Below are 22,357 nucleotides of genomic sequence, written 5' to 3'. Positions count from 1 at the left end.
TTAAATATATTTCAATTCAGGGTGTAACAACAGAATGTGGAATAAGTCAAGGGGTATAAATACTTTCTGAAGGCTCTGTATTACCCCCATCATTTTAGAATTAATGAAACAGAGCTCCTCTAGACATTTAGTATAGTTGATATTAAAATGTAAGAAAACTCTCTCAAATATAATTGACATTTTATAGTAAACCAGTTATATTTTCCAAACGGTAAAGAAAATGCTTTATCATGAACCTGTAGCGAGGCTTTCCATAATGCGCAATTTACAGCGCGCCAAAAATAACCGGGACATCTTTCCCATAATATCCTTGCGCACAACTGAATGATATAAGAACATATCACTGTTGGCCCATAGATAGATATCTATAATTATTAATATTTATAGCTATTCATGTGGTCATTGATATAAATACAGCATGACATAATTGGTGATTAGAAATTTATAATCACTACTTTTTATGATGAACTATGTTGTCTTGCGCCAGAATACTGCGTGCTGTCACTTGTCTTCCAGTGACGTTTGTGGCGCCAGAAATCAAGGGTTTTGGTTGGGGAGGGTTGTGTGTTAGTACGCGCCATATATTACCTAGGAATGTTATTAATTCGTTTCAGTTTTGATACAATTAAGTAGTCCCATATTTATGCTTTAGTATTAAAAAAAATCGGTCTAAAGTTAGGATGGTGATGCTACGCAGCAGCGGCGTGGGCGCGGAACCAGCAACTCGGAAGAGGAACCGGGTTGACTTGGATACGAGCTCCGAGTTTCTGTCGCTGGAGAGCGCATCGCAGACAAAGTCGAGTCGGCTGAAGAGGGGCCTGAATGACAGCTCCAGTAACACTGAAAACACGCGAAATGTGAGGCCCTTTCAGATAGTTGACATTATAAAATGTCACTGTAAACTCAGCTGTTGTTAGCTATATGACAGCTGTTAGCTAACCAGCTAACTAGCTAGCCCGACATTGATGTTTATGTGCCTAGTTAACCGCATTCTATGCCAGTTGTAAGCTAACTGGAGGCTAATGTTATAAATGAGTTGGCCTGTTAGCTCCTGTCTCTAGTTTACATACCCAATGGGGTATCGCCCATAGATGTATATATCGTGGAGTTGAGTAAACTCAGCTAGTTAGCTAGCCCCTTTTAGATGGCTAGTAAGTAGCACTGACTAACAATAACTTGAATGATTGTTTCTGAATGTGGACAGGTATGTTGCCTGCTAGCTAACTTCTATAGCTAGCCAGCTGTAAGTTAGCTTACTACACTTAAAATGACTGGATTCCTATGTGAATGCAGCTGATGTTTTTGTTTTTTCTTAACATAGGGCCACTCGATGGTGAAGGAGGAGGATAGCCCTCCGAGACGAGGATCCCTGAGGACCAGGGGACAGACCGTCAAACACGAGGTGTCCTTGGCTAAAATAAATGGCCAAACCAAGTCCCCTGAGAAAGAGGAGGAAACTGGCGAACACAGCACAAGGTAACTACTTATGTTTTATGCAGATAACTGGTATTCATTGTATGTAAAATCAGCTTCTACTCCTCTCAGTATAGTCGGTGATATGCATGACGACAGAAACATGTTTACAAACCTAAGGTGTCATCACAACCCTCAATGTTTATGTTCTCATTTTGTTGATCTCTGCAGGAAATCCCCAAGACTGCAGGGCGATGGAAAAGCCTCCGCGTCATCCAGGGATAAGCAATCTGAAGCTGGTAACTCGATCATTTCCAGATCACATTTTACATGAATCATTGCCACCTCCAACAGTACAGCGAGAAGGAGACACCATTGGTTTCATTTATGTCAGCTACAATGTTTATCATCAAGTTAATAATAAATAAATCTTCTTCCAGATGCTACTGATGAAGTTGAGGAAGAAGAGGCCTCTACTCTGAAGACCCAGTTTGTTCTGCGTCCCAGGGAGGAGGACAGCTCTGTGAGACGCAGCTCCAGGATAACCAGATACAAGCGCAACTCCAGGAACCAGTCTGTCCTCTATAACCGCCTCATCACCAAGTAAGAACATCTCCATCAGCAGGCATCGTACATCAGGGGTGGCCAACCCTCCTCGCTACCCGTCTACCACAGGGGTTTTCCCTTCAGCCCTAATCTAGCACCGGGGCAGGAGGAATCATGCCCCAGTAACTCTCGTGGAGGAGGGTTGGGTCACCACTGTTGTACATGTTCTTGTCAGTCTGGTTTGCATGTTTATAACAGCAAAGTTGATAATGGCTAGCGGTAACGGTGAAATGAAACAGTCCCCCGTTTTTGTTTTTTCCCATTTTATTCGTAAAGCACAGCTGAGGCAGTGCTGCAGAAGATGGATGATATGCAGAAAATGCGTCGCCGTTTAAGAAGCAGGGATACTACAGAGGAGGTCAACATAATTCATGCTACAGGTTCACAGCTTTATAATAGATTTAGTTCAATATCACCATGATGTCCCCCCCAATAATGTTATTTTCCCCCTTTTTTTGTTTTAGGACCTTGTAATCTACGCTGGGGCCAAGAGGAAAAGGACTTCTGAAAGAACCAAGGAAGGAAGTGAAGACCCTCAAGAGAATAAAAATGGAGTGACCTCCAGTGAAGAGGAGAATGATGAGGAAGAGGGTGGCAAAAATAATCAGGCAGATGACGAAGACGACGACGATGATGACCGTAATGAAGATGATGAGGAGGAGGAGGACGACGATGATGATGACCATGATGAAGATGACAACCCGAAACGTTATGACTTCAGGCAGAGGAAAGCTGCCGTTCGCTACCAGGCACCACGGGAGGGTTAGATATTTTCTATTGAAACTATTTGCATCTTTTATTTCACTGAAGTCTGTATACTTCTAGCCATCAGCACCGGTGCATGGACTCTACATTTATTGTCACGCTTTAGTAGTAGTTGTTATTCCCATAACCTGTCCTTCTACTCATTTCTCATGGTTGACCTTTTATTTCCCACAGAGCCCAAGACAAAGGCCATCTTCTTCAAGACTTCAAGACACTTGTCCCCATCCAGGCGGAGGTATAGGTTCAGCTCTACTGGTCCGAGAAGCCCTTACAACATAAGGAGAGGCAACAGGTCTGTGGACTAAAGAACCTAGTACCTACTACCTTCCATGTCTGACCTATCAAGTTTAGTTTAACATTCTTTCCTAACTATTACAACACATTACAATTCATTCCTAAGTTCTACTTCCTTGTGCTTCTGATTTCTGGCATCCACAGGAGTGTGTCTGATAGGTAAGTCATTGCCAGTGTGTCTTAGATGTGTGGTGACATCAGGGTTTCTGTAATGGCTGGTTTCTTGGTCATTGAGCTGCATGGTGATGACTTGTGTGCATTACGTTGTCTGTATTAGTCAGTGACGTTACTGACCTCTTGACCTCTGGCTCTGCCATACTCCTTTCTTTACCGTGTAGAAGAAGACATGCCATCCACAGTAGTGACTCCACCTCCTCGTCCTCCTCCTCTTCCTCCTCCTCCTCTGACGATGATAAGTTCCAGAGGAGGAGGAGGAAGAGCAGGAACAGATCGGTGAATAGATGTCTTCCCATGAATCTGCCGAAGGAGGATGTCCTGGGAATCCACAAGGACAGGATGAAGATTGGAGCCAGTCTAGCTGACGTTGACCCCATGCAGATAGACCAGACGGTAAGTCTAGCTGACGTTGACCCCATGCAGATAGACCAGACGGTAAGTCTAGCTGACGTTGACCCCTGCAGGTAGACCAGACGCTAGCTGACGCTGACCCCATGCAGATAGACCAGACGGTAAGTCTAGCTGACGTTGACCCCTGCAGGTAGACCAGACGCTAGCTGACGTTGACCCCATGCAGATAGACCAGACGGTAAGTCTAGCTGACGTTGACCCCGTGCAGGTAGACCAGACGGTGACCCCGTGCAGGTAGACCAGCAGGGTAGACCAGACGGTGACCCCGTGCAGGTAGACCAGACGGTAAGTCTAGCTGACGTTGACCCCATGCAGGTAGACCAGAGTCGGTGACCCCATGCAGATAGACCAGACGGTGACCCCATGCAGATAGAGACCAGACGTTGACCCCATGCAGATAGACCAGGTAAGACCAGACGTTGACCCCATGCAGATAGACCAGACCAGACGTGACCCCATGCAGATAGACCCAGACGTTGACCCCATGCAGGTAGACCAGCAGGTAGACCAGACGTTGACCCCATGCAGGTAGACCAGACGGTGACCCCGTGCATGCAGTAGACCAGACGGTGACGTTGACCCCGTGCAGGTAGACCAGACGGTGACCCCGTGCAGGTAGACCAGACGGTGACCCCGTGCAGATAGACCAGACGGTAAGTCTAGCTGACGTTGACCCCGTGCAGGTAGACCAGACGGTGACCCCGTGCAGGTAGACCAGACGTTGACCCCGTGCAGGTAGACCAGACGGTGACCCCGTGCAGGTAGACCAGACGGTGACCCCGAGCAGGTAGACCAGACGGTGACCCCGTGCAGGTAGACCAGACGGTGACCCCGTGCAGGTAGACCAGACGGTGACCCCGTGCAGGTAGACCAGACGGTGACCCCGTGCAGGTAGACCAGACGGTGACCCCGTGCAGGTAGACCAGACGGTGACCCCGTGCAGGTAGACCAGACGGTAAGTCTGACTAGTAACAGTAAGGAGGAAACCTTCAGGTAGACCAGACAGTCTCTCCAGTCCATACCTGCACCAGTCATATGTTAAGTCCGTGAGGGGTAATGAAAGAGGGAAAGGATAGATAACTGGGACAGCCCCCCGGACAACATTGTCCAACATTGAAATGGTGTAATGTTGTTTTCTAGGTGCGTTTTGACAGCATTGGGGGACTGACCAGACACATCTCTGCCCTGAAAGAGATGGTGGTCTTCCCTCTGCTTTACCCAGAGGTGTTTGAGAGGTTCAAGATCCAACCACCAAGGTAACGAGAAATACATGTTTAGAAAGTCATCCATACTGTTACGGTGAAATGATCTAGGATCTGTTGTTGCTCTTGATGCTGTAGATTCTTACTGTGTGTGTGTGTGTAGGGGCTGTTTGTTCTACGGACCTCCTGGAACAGGGAAGACTCTAGTGGCCAGGGCGTTGGCTAACGAGTGCAGTCAGGGAGAGAGGAAGGTCTCTTTCTTCATGAGAAAGGGAGCAGACTGCCTCAGCAAGTGGGTGGGAGAGTCCGAACGGCAGCTCCGTCTTCTCTTCGACCAGGTCATTACCTACCGGTTTTCTCCAAGTTTGCTTCTTGTTCTGAAATATATTGTGTTCCAGGATGTTGAAACCAAGATGAGTTGGAGGAAATACTAAAAATATTTTTTTATTTTATTTTTTACAAATCTTTTAGGCTTATCAGATGCGGCCATCGATTATATTCTTTGATGAGGTTGATGGGTTGGCTCCCGTCCGCTCAAGCAGACAGGACCAGATACACAGGTTAGACACTGTGTTGATCACTGGAACAAATTGATTTGAATACAAACATTTATTGCTTCTCGTTTTAGCTATTTGGTATCTTTTTGTTTAGTACGACTTCGTAAAGTGGGAATAATGTTCTGTATGTGTTTCCATCTTACAGCTCCATCGTGTCCACTCTCCTTGCCCTGATGGATGGGTTAGACAGCAGAGGAGAGGTCGTGGTGATCGGAGCGACCAACCGTCTGGATTCTATAGACCCAGCTCTCAGGCGACCTGGGCGCTTCGACCGAGAGTTCCTCTTTGGCCTGCCTGACAGAGAGGTGAGACAAGGGTCTTAGTGACCACGGCTGTAGTCATTTGTGCACGCCGTAGAAAACAGTTTTGCAACAAAAAAAAAAGATTTCTAGGAGACACATTCAGGTAGGTCCCTCTCTGTTTGGTTGAGTTTGCTTCCGTTTGGTTCCTAGTGAATACACCACTGATGGAGGTCATGTTTGTTCAAATCATATTATTTGTGTGTGTGTGCAAGCACGCACATACACACACAGGACCTGTCAAAATAGTGGGGACCTACTCATTCAAGGGTTTTTCTTTATTTTTACTATTTTCTACTTTGTAGAATAATAGTGAAGTCATCAAACTATGAAATAACACATTGAATCATGTAGTAACCAAAAAAAGTCAGAATATATTTTATATTTGAGATTCTTCAACGTAGCCACCCTTTGCCTTGATGACAGCTTTGCACACTCTTGGCATTCTCTCAACCAGCTTCATTAGGTAGTCACCTGGAACGCATTTCAATTAACAGATGTGCCTTGTTAACTTTAATTTGTGGAACTTCTTTCCTTAATGCGTTTGAGCCAATCAGTTGTGACAAGAAAAGGGTGGGATACAGAAGATAGCCTTATTTGGTAAAAGACCAAGTCCATATTATGGCAAGAACAGCTCAAATAAGCAAAGAGAAATGACAGTCCATCATTACTTTTAAGACATGAAGGTCAATCAATCCGGATAATATCAAGAACTTTTAACGTTTCTTCAAATGCAGTCGCAAAAACCATCAAGCACTATGATGAAACTGACTCTCATGAGGACCACCACAGGAATGGAAGACCCAGAGTTACCTCTGCTGTGCTATGATGAAACTGACTCTTGAGGACCAACACAGGAAAGGAAGACCCAGAGTTACCTCTGCTGTGCTATGATGAAACTGTCTCTCATGAGGACCACCACAGGAAAGGAAGACCCAGAGTTACCTCTGCTGTGCTATGATGAAACTGACTCTCATGAGGACCAACACAGGAATGGAAGACCCAGAGTTACCTCTGCTGTGGTATGATGAAACTGTCTCTCATGAGGACCACCACAGGAATGGAAGACCCAGAGTTACCTCTGATGTGCTATGATGAAACTGTCTCTCATGAGGACCACCACAGGAATGGAAGACCCAGAGTTACCTCTGCTGTGCTATGATGAAACTGTCTCTCATGAGGACCACCACAGGAATGGAAGACCCAGAGTTACCTCTGCTGTGCTATGATGAAACTGTCTCTCATGAGGACCACCACAGGAATGGAAGACCCAGAGTTACCTCTGCTGTGCTATGATGAAACTGTCTCTCATGAGGACCACCACAGGAATGGAAGACCCAGAGTTACCTCTGCTGTGGTATGATGAAACTGTCTCTCATGAGGACCACCACAGGAATGGAAGACCCAGAGTTACCTCTGCTGTGCTATGATGAAACTGTCTCTCATGAGGACCACCACAGGAATGGAAGACCCAGAGTTACCTCTGCTGTGCTATGATGAAACTGTCTCTCATGAGGACCACCACAGGAATGGAAGACCCAGAGTTACCTCTGCTGTGGTATGATGAAACTGTCTCTCATGAGGACCACCACAGGAATGGAAGACCCAGAGTTACCTCTGCTGTGGTATGATGAAACTGTCTCTCATGAGGACCACCACAGGAATGGAAGACCCAGAGTTACCTCTGCTGTGGTATGATGAAACTGTCTCTCATGAGGACCACCACAGGAATGGAAGACCCAGAGTTACCTCTGCTGTGGTATGATGAAACTGTCTCTCATGAGGACCACCACAGGAATGGAAGACCCAGAGTTACCTCTGCTGTGCTATGATGAAACTGACTCTCATGAGGACCACCACAGGAATGGAAGACCCAGAGTTACCTCTGCTGTGCTATGATGAAACTGACTCTCATGAGGACCACCACAGGAATGGAAGACCCAGAGTTACCTCTGCTGTGCTATGATGAAACTGACTCTCATGAGGACCACCACAGGAATGGAAGACCCAGAGTTACCTCTGCTGTGCTATGATGAAACTGACTCTCATGAGGACCACCACAGGAATGGAAGACCCAGAGTTACCTCTGCTGTGCTATGATGAAACTGACTCTCATGAGGACCACCACAGGAATGGAAGACCCAGAGTTACCTCTGCTGTGCTATGATGAAACTGACTCTCATGAGGACCACCACAGGAATGGAAGACCCAGAGTTACCTCTGCTGTGCTATGATGAAACTGACTCTCATGAGGACCACCACAGGAATGGAAGACCCAGAGTTACCTCTGCTGTGCTATGATGAAACTGACTCTCATGAGGACCACCACAGGAATGGAAGACCCAGAGTTACCTCTGCTGTGCTATGATGAAACTGACTCTCATGAGGACCACCACAGGAATGGAAGACCCAGAGTTACCTCTGCTGTGGTATGATGAAACTGACTCTCATGAGGACCACCACAGGAATGGAAGACCCAGAGTTACCTCTGCTGCTGAGGATTATAAGTTCATTAGAGTTACCAGCCTCAAAAATCGGCAATTAACTGCACCTCAGATTGCAGCCCAAATAAATGCTTCACAGAGTTCAAGTAACAGACAGTTGAATTGCTGCAAAGAAACCACTACTAGAGGACACCAATAAGAAGAGACTTGCTTAGGCAAAGAAACACAAGCTATGGACATTAGACTGGTGGAAATCTGTCCTTTGGTCTGATGAGTCCAAATTTGTGAGACGCAGAGAAAGTGAACAGATGATCTCCGCATGTGTGGTTCCCACCGTGAAGCATGGAGGATTAGGTGTTATGGTGTGGGGGTGCTTTGCTGGTGACACTGTCAGTGATTTTATTTAGAATTCAAGGCACACTTAACCAGCATGTCTTCCACAGCATTCTGCAGTGAGCCATCCCATCTGGTTTGGGCTTAGTGCGACTATCATTTGTTTTTTTAACATGACAATGACTATTTAACCAAGAAGGAGAGTGATGTAGTGTTGCATTAGATGAAGGCGGTGTGTGAGGAGTAGCTGCGACCTGGCCACCACAATCCCCGACCTCAACCCAATTGAGATGGTTTGGGATGAGTTGGACCGCAGAGTGAAGGAAAAGCAGCCAACAAGTGCTCAGCATGTGTGAGAATGCCTTCAAGACTGTTGGAAAAGCATTCCAGGTGAAGCTGGTTGAGAGAATATCAAGTGCAAAAGGTGGCTAATTTGAAGAATCTCAAGTATAAAATGTTTTGATTAATAAAAATAATAAAAAATGTTATGTTACTAAATTCTTCCATATGTGTTATTTCATAGTTTTGATTTTATGTCTTCACTATTATTCTACAATGTAGAAAATAGTAAAAATAAAAACCCTTCAATGAGTAGCTGTCCAAACTTTTGACTGGTACTGTATGTATGATAAAAGATCACTTGTGTGAGAAGTAAACAGGTAACATTGCTTTGTTCTACTAAGATTAGGGTATTTTTTTTGTCATGTGGGAGAACTGTTTTTGGAAATATTCATATTTGACATAAATGGTCATGTTTTTGTCCACTGCAGGCTCGGAAGGATATTCTGCAGATCCACACCAGACAGTGGACTCCCCAGCCATCAGCCTCGTTCCTGGAAGAACTGGCAGACAAGTGTGTTGGTATGTTTTCTTTTAATCCCTCCTCTCCCAAACCAACCAATCATTTTTTCAAACGCCATTTTAAAATTCCAATCTGTTAAATATGCCAATTGTTTTCGGAGGCTCACTGAAAGTGTTGTGTGTGTAATCAGAACATGTAGATGATTCTCTCTGGCATTGTCACACTGTTTCCCAACGTCCCCCTGCTGTCTCCTAGGTTACTGCGGTGCTGACATGAAGGCGGTGTGTGCTGAGGCGGCTCTGTGTGCCCTGAGGAGACGCTACCCTCAGATCTACTCCTCGTCCCAGAAGCTGGTTTTAGATGTGGCATCTATCTCCATCGGCAGCAGGGACTTCCTGTCAGCCATGAGGAAGACAGTCCCAGCCTCCCAGAGAGCTGTGTCGTCCCCGGCCAAGGCTCTGACTCCTGTGGTCCAGCCACTGCTTGGTGCAGCCTTACAGACTGTACTGGGTGCAGTTAGCAGGCTGTTCCCACATGCAGAACAGGGGCTCAAGAGAGATAAGCGAGACAACGGTGAGTCAACTGGGACAATCGAATCTCTCATTTCTCATGTGAACTGTCTTCATTGTCGGGAGATGTTTTGTTGTTGTCCACAGGGCCGTGTTGAGTAGGGGGCAATGTTTTGAAATTTGGAGTTACTACCAGAACTTCTCCAAAATTGTTTTGTTTTTTTGCCAAAGCTTTTGCTACAGTGTGCCCTAATAAACATGACCCAGGTTCAGTATGCCTGTTGTATAAGAATGGGTGTGTTGTATTGTGTTCTTGAATGTCATACTTGGTTCATCATGTTCTAAGATGTTTCGCCACTTGTCTTCAGGTGTCCTCCCAGCTGGTGTTTTAGATGCTGATCTCCTGCACAGTGAAGATGAGGACTCCTCTGTCTGCATCACCGGTCTCTCTCACAAGGCCAAGGCAGCCGGGGGCTTCCTGCATTTCAGCAGGCGAGTAACAGGTTGTCCAATGCACAGAAATCCTTATTCCAAATGTGTCTTTCTCCCACTCCTCCCTGAAGTGTGCACGGGACATCTTTGAAATCTGTGTGGGGACTGAAGTGTACACTTCATGAGAATGGGTATTGAGCTCCGGTCTTGTAAAGTATTTTATAGTCTTTTTCTCTCCCCTCTCCTCTGTTCTCCCAGGAGCGTGCTGAACCAGCCCACATCGTACCGTCCCAGGCTGCTGCTGGCGGGGCGTCCTGGGTCAGGTCAGAGCAGTCACCTGGCCCCCGCTGTGCTCCATGCCCTGGAGAAGTTCACAGTTTACACCCTGGACATGGCCGTGCTGTTCGGAGTCAGCACCACCTCTCCAGAGGAGGCCTGCGCTCAGGTACTGTACCCCCCCCTGGATCACACACTGTTTTCTGTATAGTGCACTATTGAGCCCTGTGCCATCGGCCATGACAGACGGAGTGTCTTTAGTCTTTCCTTGAGTCCTTGATTCTTCACATATTTGGAGAAGGTCCTAGGAGAGAGGGGTCAAGGAGTCAAAGAAAGACTTTTGAGATGAACCCAGAGATGGACCGTATTGATGAACCCAGAAATGGACAGTATTGAAGTCTTGTATTGATGAACCCAGAGATGGACAGTATTGAAGTCTTGTATTGATGAACCCAGAGATGGACAGTATTGAAGTCTTGTATTGATGAACCCAGAGATGGACAGTATTGGTGTCTTGTATTGATGAACCCAGAGATGGACAGTATTGGTGTCTTGTATTGATGAACCCAGAGATGGACAGTATTGGTGTCTTGTATTGATGAACCCAGAGATGGACAGTATTGAAGTCTTGTATTGATGAACCCAGAGATGGACAGTATTGAAGTCTTGTATTGATGAACCCAGAGATGGACAGTATTGAAGTCTTGTATTGATGAACCCAGAGATGGACAGTATTGGTGTCTTGTATTGATGAACCCAGAGATGGACAGTATTGGTGTCTTGTATTGATGAACCCAGAGATGGACAGTATTGGTGTCTTGTATTGATGAACCCAGAGATGGACAGTATTGAAGTCTTGTATGTTTGGACTCTTAGGTCTTCTGTGAGGAGGCATGCAGATCCATATAAACACTGATCTGTAATGATGTGTTTCGTTGTGTTGTAGATGTTCTGTGAGGCCAAGAGGACGTCCCCCAGTATCCTTTATATCCCTCACATCCAGCGGTGGTGGGACACGGTGGGGTCTGCTCTCAGAGCTACCTTCCTCAGCTTGTTACAGGACATCCCCTCATTCTCACCCATCCTGCTGCTGGCCACCTGTAATGTCCCCCACAGCAGCCTCTTCCCTGAGGTAGGTACTGTAGACACACACCACCACACAGCAGTCTGACAGGATGTAGTGAACACTCCGCCCCACAGCAGTCTAACAGTATGTAGTGAACACTCCGCCCCACAGCAGTCTAACAGGATGTAGTGAACACACCGCCCCACAGCAGTCTAACAGGATGTAGTGAACACACCGCCCCACAGCCGTCTAACAGGATGTAGTGAACACACCGCCCCACAGCCGTCTAACAGGATGTAGTGAACACACCGCCCCACAGCCGTCTAACAGGATGTAGTGAACACACCGCCCCACAGCAGTCTAACAGGATGGAGTGAACACTCCGCCCCACAGCAGTCTAACAGGATGTAGTGAACACTCCGCCCCACAGCAGTCTAACAGGATGTAGTGAACACTCCGCCCCACAGCAGTCTAACAGGATGTAGTGAACACACCGCCCCACAGCAGTCTAACAGGATGTAGTGAACACTCCGCCCCACAGCCGTCTAACAGGATGTAGTGAACACTCCGCCCCACAGCAGTCTAACAGGATGTAGTGAACACTCCGCCCCACAGCAGTCTAACAGGATGTAGTGAACACACCGCCCCACAGCAGTCTAACAGGATGTAGTGAACACTCCGCCCCACAGCAGTCTAACAGGATGTAGTGAACACTCCGCCCCACAGTAGTCTAACAGGATGTAGTGAACACACCGCCCCACAGCAGTCTAACAGGATGGAGTGAACACTCCGCCCCACAGCAGTCTAACAGGATGTAGTGAACACACCGCCACCACAGCAGTCTAACAGGATGTAGTGAACACTCCGCCCCACAGCAGTCTAACAGGATGTAGTGAACACACCGCCCCACAGCAGTCTAACAGGATGTAGTGAACACTCCGCCCCACAGCAGTCTAACAGGATGTAGTGAACACTCCGCCCCACAGCAGTCTAACAGGATGTAGTGAACACACCGCCACCACAGCAGTCTAACAGGATGTAGTGAACACACCGCCCCACAGCAGTCTAACAGGATGTAGTGAACACTCCGTCCCACAGCAGTCTAACAGGATGTAGTGAACACTCCGCCCCACAGCAGTCTAACAGGATGTAGTGAACACTCCGCCCCACAGCAGTCTAACAGGATGTAGTGAACCCACCGCCCCACAGCAGTCTAACAGGATGTAGTGAACACTCCGCCCCACAGCAGTCTAACAGGATGTAGTGAACACACCGCCCCACAGCAGTCTAACAGGATGTAGTGAACACTGCCCCACAGCAGTCTAACAGGATGTAGTGAACACTCCGCCCCACAGCAGTCTAACGGGATGTAGTGAACACACCGCCCCACAGCAGTCTAACAGGATGTAGTGAACACACCACCACAGCAGTCTAACAGGATGTAGTGAACACACCGCCCCACAGCAGCCTAACAGGATGTAGTGAACACTCTGCCCCACAGTAGTCTAACAGGATGTAGTGAACACTCCGCCCCACAGCAGTCTAACAGGATGTAGTGAACACTCCGCCCCACAGCAGTCTAACAGGATGTAGTGAACACTCCGCCCCACAGCAGTCTAACAGGATGTAGTGAACACTCCGTCCCACAGCAGTCTAACAGGATGTAGTGAACACTCCGCCCCACAGCAGTCTAACAGGATGTAGTGAACACTCCGCCCCACAGCAGTCTAACAGGATGTAGTGAACACTCCGCCCCACAGCAGTCTAACAGGATGTAGTGAACACTCCGCCCCACAGCAGTCTAACAGGATGTAGTGAACACTCCGCCCCACAGCAGTCTAACAGGATGTAGTGAACACACCGCCCCACAGCAGTCTAACAGGATGTAGTGAACACTCCGCCCCACAGCAGTCTAACAGGATGTAGTGAACACTCTGCCCCACAGCAGTCTAACAGGATGTAGTGAACACTCCGTCCCACAGCAGTCTAACAGGATGTAGTGAACACTCCGCCCCACAGCAGTCTAACAGGATGTAGTGAACACTCCGCCCCACAGCAGTCTAACAGGATGTAGTGAACACTCCGCCCCACAGCAGTCTAACAGGATGTAGTGAACACTCCGCCCCACAGCAGTCTAACAGGATGTAGTGAACACTCCGCCCCACAGCAGTCTAACAGGATGTAGTGAACACTCCGCCCCACAGCAGTCTAACAGGATGTAGTGAACACTCCGCCCCACAGCAGTCTAACAGGATGTAGTGAACACTCCGCCCCACAGCAGTCTAACAGGATGTAGTGAATTCCGCCCCACAGCAGGTGCCCCACAGCAGTCTAACAGGATGTAGTGAACACTCCGCCCCACAGCAGTCTAACAGGATGTAGTGAACACTCCGCCCCACAGCAGTCTAACAGGATGTAGTGTCCCCACAGCCGTCTAACAGGATGTAGTGAACACTCCGCCCCACAGCAGTCTAACAGGATGTAGTGAACACTCCGCCCCACAGCAGTCTAACAGGATGTAGTGAACACACCGCCCCACAGCAGTCTAACAGGATGTAGTGAACACTCCGCCCCACAGCAGTCTAACAGGATGAGTGAACACTGCCCCACAGTAGTCTAACAGGATGTAGTGAACACACCGCCCCACAGCAGTCTAACAGGATTCCGCCCCACAGCAGTCTAACAGGATGTAGTGAACACACCGCCACCACAGCAGTCTAACAGGATGTAGTGAACACTCCGCCCCACAGCAGTCTAACAGGATGTAGTGAACACACCGCCCCACAGCAGTCTAACAGGATGTAGTGAACACTCCGCCCCACAGCAGTCTAACAGGATGTAGTGAACAGCCCCACAGCAGTCTAACAGGATGTAGTGAACACACCGCCACCACAGCAGTCTAACAGGATGTAGTGAACACACCGCCCCACAGCAGTCTAACAGGATGTGAACACTCCGTCCCACAGCAGTCTAACAGGATGTAGTGAACACTCCGCCCCACAGCAGTCTAACAGGATGTAGTGAACACTCCGCCCCACAGCAGTCTAACAGGATGTAGTGAACCCACCGCCCCACAGCAGTCTAACAGGATGTAGTGAACACTCCGCCCCACAGCAGTCTAACAGGATGTAGTGAACACACCGCCCCACAGCAGTCTAACAGGATGTAGTGAACACTCCGCCCCACAGCAGTCTAACAGGATGTAGTGAACACTCCGCCCCACAGCAGTCTAACGGGATGTAGTGAACACACCGCCCCACAGCAGTCTAACAGGATGTAGTGAACACACCGCCACCACAGCAGTCTAACAGGATGTAGTGAACACACCGCCCCACAGCAGCCTAACAGGATGTAGTGAACACTCTGCCCCACAGTAGTCTAACAGGATGTAGTGAACACTCCGCCCCACAGCAGTCTAACAGGATGTAGTGAACACTCCGCCCCACAGCAGTCTAACAGGATGTAGTGAACACTCCGCCCCACAGCAGTCTAACAGGATGTAGTGAACACTCCGTCCCACAGCAGTCTAACAGGATGTAGTGAACACTCCGCCCCACAGCAGTCTAACAGGATGTAGTGAACACTCCGCCCCACAGCAGTCTAACAGGATGTAGTGAACACTCCGCCCCACAGCAGTCTAACAGGATGTAGTGAACACTCCGCCCCACAGCAGTCTAACAGGATGTAGTGAACACTCCGCCCCACAGCAGTCTAACAGGATGTAGTGAACACACCGCCCCACAGCAGTCTAACAGGATGTAGTGAACACTCTGCCCCACAGCAGTCTAACAGGATGTAGTGAACACTCCGCCCCACAGCAGTCTAACAGGATGTAGTGAACACTCCGTCCCACAGCAGTCTAACAGGATGTAGTGAACACTCCCCACAGCAGTCTAACAGGATGTAGTGAACACTCCGCCCCACAGCAGTCTAACAGGATGTAGTGAACACTCCGCCCCACAGCAGTCTAACAGGATGTAGTGAACACTCCGCCCCACAGCAGTCTAACAGGATGTAGTGAACACTCCGCCCCACAGCAGTCTAACAGGATGTAGTGAACACTCCGCCCCACAGCAGTCTAACAGGATGTAGTGAACACTCCGCCCCACAGCAGTCTAACAGGATGTAGTGAACACTCCGCCCCACAGCAGCCTAACAGGATGTAGTGAACACTCCGCCCCACAGCAGTCTAACAGGATGTAGTGAACACTCCGCCCCACAGCAGTCTAACAGGATGTAGTGAACACTCCGCCCCACAGCAGTCTAACAGGATGTAGTGAACACTCCGCCCCACAGCAGTCTAACAGGATGTAGTGAACACTCCGCCCCACAGCAGTCTAACAGGATGTAGTGAACACTCTGCCCCACAGCAGTCTAACAGGATGTAGTGGACACACCGCCACACAGCAGTCTAACAGGATGTAGTGAACACTCCGCCACACAGCAGTCTAACAGGATGTAGTGAACACTCCGCCACACAGCAGTCTAACAGGATGTAGTGAACACTCCGCCACACAGCAGTCTAACAGGATGTAGTGAACACACCGCCCCACAGCAGTCTAACAGGATGTAGTGAACACTCCGTCCCACAGCAGTCTAACAGGATGTAGTGAACACTCCGCCCCACAGCAGTCTAACAGGATGTAGTGAACACTCCGCCCCACAGCAGTCTAACAGGATGTAGTGAACACTCCGCCCCACAGCAGTCTAACAGGATGTAGTGAACACTCCGCCCCACAGCAGTCTAACAGGATGTAGTGAACACTCCGCCCCACAGCAGTCTAACAGGATGTAGTGAACACACCGCCCCACAGCAGTCTAACAGGATGTAGTGAACACTCCGCCCCACAGCAGTCTAACAGGATGTAGTGAACACTCCGCCCCACAGCAGCCTAACAGGATGTAGTGAACACTCCGCCCCACAGCAGTCTAACAGGATGTAGTGAACACACCGCCCCACAGCAGCCTAACAGGATGTAGTGAACACTCTGCCCCACAGTAGTCTAACAGGATGTAGTGAACACTCCGCCCCACAGCAGTCTAACAGGATGTAGTGAACACTCCGCCCCACAGCAGTCTAACAGGATGTAGTGAACACTCCGCCCCACAGCAGTCTAACAGGATGTAGTGTGCCCCACAGCAGTCTAACAGGATGTAGTGAACACTCCGCCCCACAGCAGTCTAACAGGATGTAGTGAACACTCCGCCCCACAGCAGTCTAACAGGATGTAGTGAACACTCCGCCCCACAGCAGTCTAACAGGATGTAGTGAACACTCCGCCCCACAGCAGTCTAACAGGATGTAGTGAACACTCCGCCCCACAGCAGTCTAACAGGATGTAGTGAACACTCCGCCCCACAGCAGTCTAACAGGATGTAGTGAACACTCCGCCCCACAGCAGTCTAACAGGATGTAGTGAACACTCCGCCCCACAGCAGTCTAACAGGATGTAGTGAACACTCCGCCCCACAGCAGTCTAACAGGATGTAGTGAACACTCCGCCCCACAGCAGTCTAACAGGATGTAGTGAACACTCCGCCCCACAGCAGTCTAACAGGATGTAGTGAACACTCCGCCCCACAGCAGTCTAACAGGATGTAGTGAACACACCGCCCCACAGCAGTCTAACAGGATGTAGTGAACACTCCGCCCCACAGCAGTCTAACAGGATGTAGTGAACACTCCGCCCCACAGCAGTCTAACAGGATGTAGTGAACACTCCGCCCCACAGCAGTCTAACAGGATGTAGTGAACACTCCGCCCCACAGCAGTCTAACAGGATGTAGTGAACACTCCGCCCCACAGCAGTCTAACAGGATGTAGTGAACACTCTGCCCCACAGCAGTCTAACAGGATGTAGTGAACACTCCGCCACACAGCAGTCTAACAGGATGTAGTGAACACTCCGCCACACAGCAGTCTAACAGGATGTAGTGAACACTCCGCCCCACAGCAGTCTAACAGGATGTAGTGAACACACCGCCCCACAGCAGTCTAACAGGATGTAGTGAACACACCGCCCCACAGCAGTCTAACAGGATGTAGTGAACACTCTGCCCCACAGCAGTCTAACAGGATGTAGTGAACACTCTGCCCCACAGCAGTCTAACAGGATGTAGTGAACACTCCGCCCCACAGCAGTCTAACAGGATGTAGTGAACACACCGCCCCACAGCAGTCTAACAGGATGTAGTGAACACACCGCCCCACAACAGCCTAACAGGATGTAGTGAACACACCGCCCCACAACAGCCTAACAGGATGTAGTGAACACACCGCCCCACAGTAGTCTAACAGGATGTAGTGAACACTCCGCCCCACAGCAGTCTAACAGGATGGAGTGAACACTCTGCCCCACAGCAGTCTAACAGGATGTAGTGAACACTCCGCCCCACAGCAGTCTAACAGGATGTAGTGAACACTCCGCCCCACAGCAGTCTAACAGGATGTAGTGAACACACCGCCCCACAGCAGTCTAACAGGATGTAGTGAACACTCCGCCCCACAGCAGTCTAACAGGATGTAGTGAACACTCCGCCCCACAGCAGTCTAACAGGATGTAGTGAACACTCCGCCCCACAGCAGTCTAACAGGATGTAGTGAACACTCCGCCCCACAGCAGTCTAACAGGATGTAGTGAACACTCCGCCCCACAGCAGTCTAACAGGATGTAGTGAACACACCGCCCCACAGCAGCCTAACAGGATGTAGTGAACACACCGCCCCACAGCAGTCTAACAGGATGTAGTGAACACACCGCCCCACAGCAGTCTAACAGGATGTAGTGAACACTCTGCCCCACAGCAGTCTAACAGGATGTAGTGAACACACTGCCCCTAACATCACCAACATGGCAGTGTATTTTATCTGCTGTGTGTTATGTGAGTGTAGGATTTTGATGTTTTTTTAAGGACTCTTGGAAGATTAGTCCAAACGAGGACTATAAGAGATCCTAATAAAATCTAATCACCAACGGGACACAAGCCCTAGAAAATGTGCACTCATTCCCTCCCCCTGTGGGAGAAGTTGGAGGGTTGGAGTTGGGCTTCTGGGCAGGGGATCAGTCACAATGATCTCGTTCATTCCCATTCAGCTGAATGTTATGTTCACTTGGTGAATCATCTTGGTAAATGTTGTCGCCCCCCCCCATAGGTCCAGGACCTGTTCTGTGCTGAGTATGGAGAGGTGCTCCAGGTTCAGGTCCCAACCCCACAGGAGAGAAGGAACTTCTTTGACGATCTCATCCTAAACCAGGCTGCCAAAGCTCCTGCATCCCAGAAGAAAGCAGGTAAGACTGCATCATACTCTTGAGATATTCTAGTGGAATCCTGGATAATGGTCCAGAATGGTTAAACAAGCTCAACTTCAACTAGAACGTTCTCTGTACCAAAGCTGTCAGCACTCGCTCAGTCATGTGGTTAGTCACTAACCTCCATGTTCTCCTCCCCAGTGCTTGCAGCCCTGGAGGTGCTTCCTGTTGCTCCCCCTCTTCCCCCAAGGATGCTGACAGAAAAGGAGCAGCAGCGATTGGAGGAGCAGGAAGAAGACACTCTCAGGGAGCTCCGCCTCTTCCTGCGTGATGTCACCAACCGCCTCTCTCAGGACAAACGCTTCAAGGCCTTCACCAAGCCTGTCGACCTGGAGGAGGTGAGACTGACCATCAATTGCTGCGTTCTAGAGGGGGCGGGCTGTGTTCTAGAGAGGGGGGTCTGCGTTCTAGAGGAGGGGGTCTGCGTTCTAGGGGGGGGTTTCTGCGTTCTAGGGGGGTTCTGTGTTCTAGAGGGGGGGGTCTGCCTTCTAGAGGGGGGGGGGGGGGGTCTGCATTCTCTAGAGGGGGGGGGCTGAGCTCTGAGCCATGTATAAACATCAGATGAGGGTTAAATAAAGAGAAGAGGCCAGATGTTGTCGAGACATGGACATGGTAGAATCTCTCACATGGAGGATGGCTGACCTGTTGTTTTGATGGATCATGGTTCTTGTCTAGGTACCTGACTATGCTACAGTTATAGAGCAGCCCATGGACCTGTCCACTGTGCTCTCCAACATCGACACTCACAAGTACGTGACTGTGAAGGAGTTTGTCCACGACGTGGATCTCATCTGGAAGAACTGTTTGGAATACAACCCTGACAAAGATCCTTCAGGTAGGAAATTTTTACAGATGTTGTATTCTTGTTCATGGGAGAATGTTTCCTTTATTTCATAAATTCATGTATTAATTCAACTAATCATTCATTACTTTATTCAGCCAATTATTAATTCATGAATCAATCCATTCATCATTTCCTAATAATACTGATGACAAGTCTGTGTACTGGATGTTTTCCAGATCGTCAGATCCGCCACAGAGCCTGTGCTCTGAAGGACACTGTTCAGGCCATCGTCAAAGACGAACTGGATGAAGACTTTGAGAAGATCTGCGAGGATATCAAGGAGTCCCGCAGCACAAGAGGTCAGGTGTTATTCTATTGGTGCAGAGTAGTTCCAGAAAGATGGTTCTAGAGTAGAAATGCATTTTATATTTTAATTTGTTCAGGGACCAGTTGATCTGTTCTGCTGCTCTCCTGGATGGATAAAAGAAGAGCGTTGCTGATAGATTTAAATATGAACTGTCTCTCTCTTTACTTCCAGGTTGCTCCACTTCAAGGTTCGCTCCATCCTACTATCACGTTCATCCCAAGACAAGAGCAGTGGATGCCAAGAGCACCGATGCAGCAGGCCCCTCTAAGGAGTCTACCACTGCTGCTCCCCCAGCTGTGACCACGCCACGCCCTTCAGGTTAGCAAGCAACTCAATGTACAGACACACAATGCTACACAGGTTAGCATTTCACTACTCTGCAGACAGTTGTTTCCACTAGCCCATAGAGAATGAGCTGCGGAGAGCTTTACAGATCTATCCTCTACAGATCTATCCTCTACTAACTGCTGGTAATGACAGACGGGATGATAACACCGTGTCAGTTTCTCTCACCATGTTTACACTCATCATTCAGTCATTCATAAAGGTGGTTTTTGAATTGGCTTTGATTATCTGGTCATCTGCTTCTCAGCAGCTCAGAAGAAGAAGCGCAGGAAGAGCCGCTGGTGCAACGGCATCATCAGGAAAAGGTCCTCTCCTCACACTTCTAAAGACCACTCTGCTGTGGTGGAGTCTGGAGAGGAAGAGGAGGAGAGGAGAGGGGCAGAGAGCGAGGAGGAGGAGGGTGGTGATGCTGCAGCAGAGTCAGGCCTGGAGGAGCTGGAGATCACTGGGGCTGAGGAGACCCCCATGGAGCAGGAGGAACCAGCCCAACAGGAGAACCAGGACAGACAGCCCATGGAGAAAGACACTAAGGACAGCTGGACCACGGAGGAGGCTAGCCAGGCTACAACGGAGGCTACCCAGCCCAGGGTGGAGGAAGCTGTGGAGGCTTGGGCTGGAGACCAGAGCAGTGAGGGCACCCAGGACCCTGTAGTGGTGGTTGGAGCCCAGGAAAACCACTTCTTACCAGAAGGGGGAGACAATGTATGTTATTTTGTTGTAAAATGGATGTTGCTTTTTGTATGGATGATTCTCCTGCTGAATTGATCTTATTTTTCTGTTTCAACTTTTTCCTCATTCACCCAGGGGCAGGCGTCCTCTACAGACAGAACTGAGCCTCCGGGAATGGAAGTGGACGAAGAGAATACCACAGGTGTGCAGCCTCCCATCCCACAATGGCGACACACACACACACACACACACTCTATCTGTTGTTTTTAAGTGAACTTTGTTGAATTGTACACTCACTCCTCCCCTCTATCTTGTCAGAAGTAGGAGTGAGGCATGTGACGCGGGGCTTGGATTACCAGGGGATGCAGCAGGTGATGGATGTTGACCAGGAGATACTGGACCAGAAGACAAAGCCCCCTGTGGTTGATCACAACAAACTAAAGGTAAACAGATTATCACTGCAGCTGGTCCAGGGTCAGGTCGTCGCCCGAGCCTCCTAATGGATTTGAGGTTGTTAAATGATCCTAGATCTGTGGTTAAGGCAACTAGCCAGTGGCAGTCTATAGTAATTGCCCTGTTTTGGCTTGACAATGACAGCAATAGAGTTGGCAAGAGCACAAATGGATCTGGAATCGGACAGAGGCACCTTCTTCCTTTAGACCAAGATGGAGGATATAAAGACCTCTGTGCTGAGCTGGTTATCTGGTCCTTCATTTCAGGAGCTGCTTCAGAGAGCGGTGTCTAAGACTGAGGGATATGAGGTCTATCAACTGGAGAAGCTATACGCCTTGTTATGTCAGAGTATCTACAGACACCGCAAAGACTACGACAAGACTGCCCTGCTGAAGGTTTGTCATTCTATACATTTGAATTTGTATGAAATTATGAAACATCTCATTGAGCAATGCCCCATAAATTGAGTTTTTATATGTTTTCTAATGTTTTCTTATTCTCTTTCCAGGAAATGGAAAATGAAATTGAAGATTTTTCATGATGAGTTTTATACAATAAAGATGTAGCTAGTCATGGATTGCATGTATTTCCCCGTTGTCTAAATGTATAAAGAACAAGTCTAGAACTATTTTGATAGAAATATACAGATGTGTATTTCCTAACAACTTGTATACTGGTGCTTTATTTAATTAAAGTGTTTTTTTTACAAGTATTTGTTCCTGTGTCTTGTTATACCATAAAGGCAAGACGACATTGATGTGCAAATTGGTTGAAAAATATATATTACCAGTAACTTTCTTGTTTAAAGCGGAATACAAACTGAGCATGGTGCAGCCTCAGGTG

At 48.6% G+C, this 22,357-nt stretch overlaps 1 protein-coding gene across 5 annotated transcripts; it reads left to right on the top strand.

Moving 5' to 3' along the window:
- Nucleotides 1-525: 525 nt before the first annotated feature.
- On the top strand, nt 526-22,223 carry LOC135521041 (ATPase family AAA domain-containing protein 2-like). Of its 5 annotated transcripts, none has more exons than XM_064946947.1 (28): nt 526-857; nt 1,322-1,476; nt 1,645-1,712; nt 1,854-2,016; nt 2,296-2,377; nt 2,484-2,781; nt 2,959-3,076; nt 3,223-3,237; nt 3,417-3,648; nt 4,807-4,922; nt 5,032-5,206; nt 5,340-5,428; nt 5,571-5,730; nt 9,272-9,362; nt 9,559-9,876; nt 10,181-10,304; nt 10,503-10,689; nt 11,467-11,652; nt 18,740-18,875; nt 19,038-19,234; nt 19,572-19,731; nt 19,917-20,039; nt 20,219-20,365; nt 20,643-21,094; nt 21,197-21,263; nt 21,380-21,504; nt 21,781-21,909; nt 22,023-22,223. In XM_064946947.1, exons 1-28 carry the CDS (start codon nt 681-683, stop codon nt 22,053-22,055), a joined length of 4,323 nt encoding a protein of 1,440 aa, XP_064803019.1. In that variant the 5' UTR covers nt 526-680; the 3' UTR covers nt 22,056-22,223. The 5 variants fall into 5 exon arrangements, with proteins under 5 accessions (XP_064803019.1, XP_064803020.1, XP_064803017.1 ...); XM_064946948.1 differs by having other exon boundaries at nt 20,640-21,094; nt 21,203-21,263; XM_064946945.1 differs by having other exon boundaries at nt 20,640-21,094.
- The last annotated feature ends 134 nt before the right edge of the window (nt 22,224-22,357 follow it).

Source organism: Oncorhynchus masou, chromosome 29, assembly GCF_036934945.1.
Source record: "Oncorhynchus masou masou isolate Uvic2021 chromosome 29, UVic_Omas_1.1, whole genome shotgun sequence".
In the NCBI taxonomy this organism is placed as follows: Eukaryota; Metazoa; Chordata; class Actinopteri; order Salmoniformes; family Salmonidae; genus Oncorhynchus; species Oncorhynchus masou.
Note: the sequence above shows the minus strand (reverse complement) of the source record. Positions and strands in the feature narration are given on the sequence as shown.

Bases quoted from the DNA above. Each gene is read 5' to 3' on its own strand.
- LOC135521041 (XM_064946945.1), top strand. From the start codon at position 681: ATGGTGATGCTACGCAGCAGCGGCGTGGGCGCGGAACCAGCAACTCGG. The intron at 5,429-5,570 runs GTTAGACACTGT...TCCATCTTACAG, and splicing joins AGACAGGACCAGATACACAG to CTCCATCGTGTCCACTCTCC. The intron at 9,877-10,180 runs GTGAGTCAACTG...ACTTGTCTTCAG, and splicing joins GAGAGATAAGCGAGACAACG to GTGTCCTCCCAGCTGGTGTT.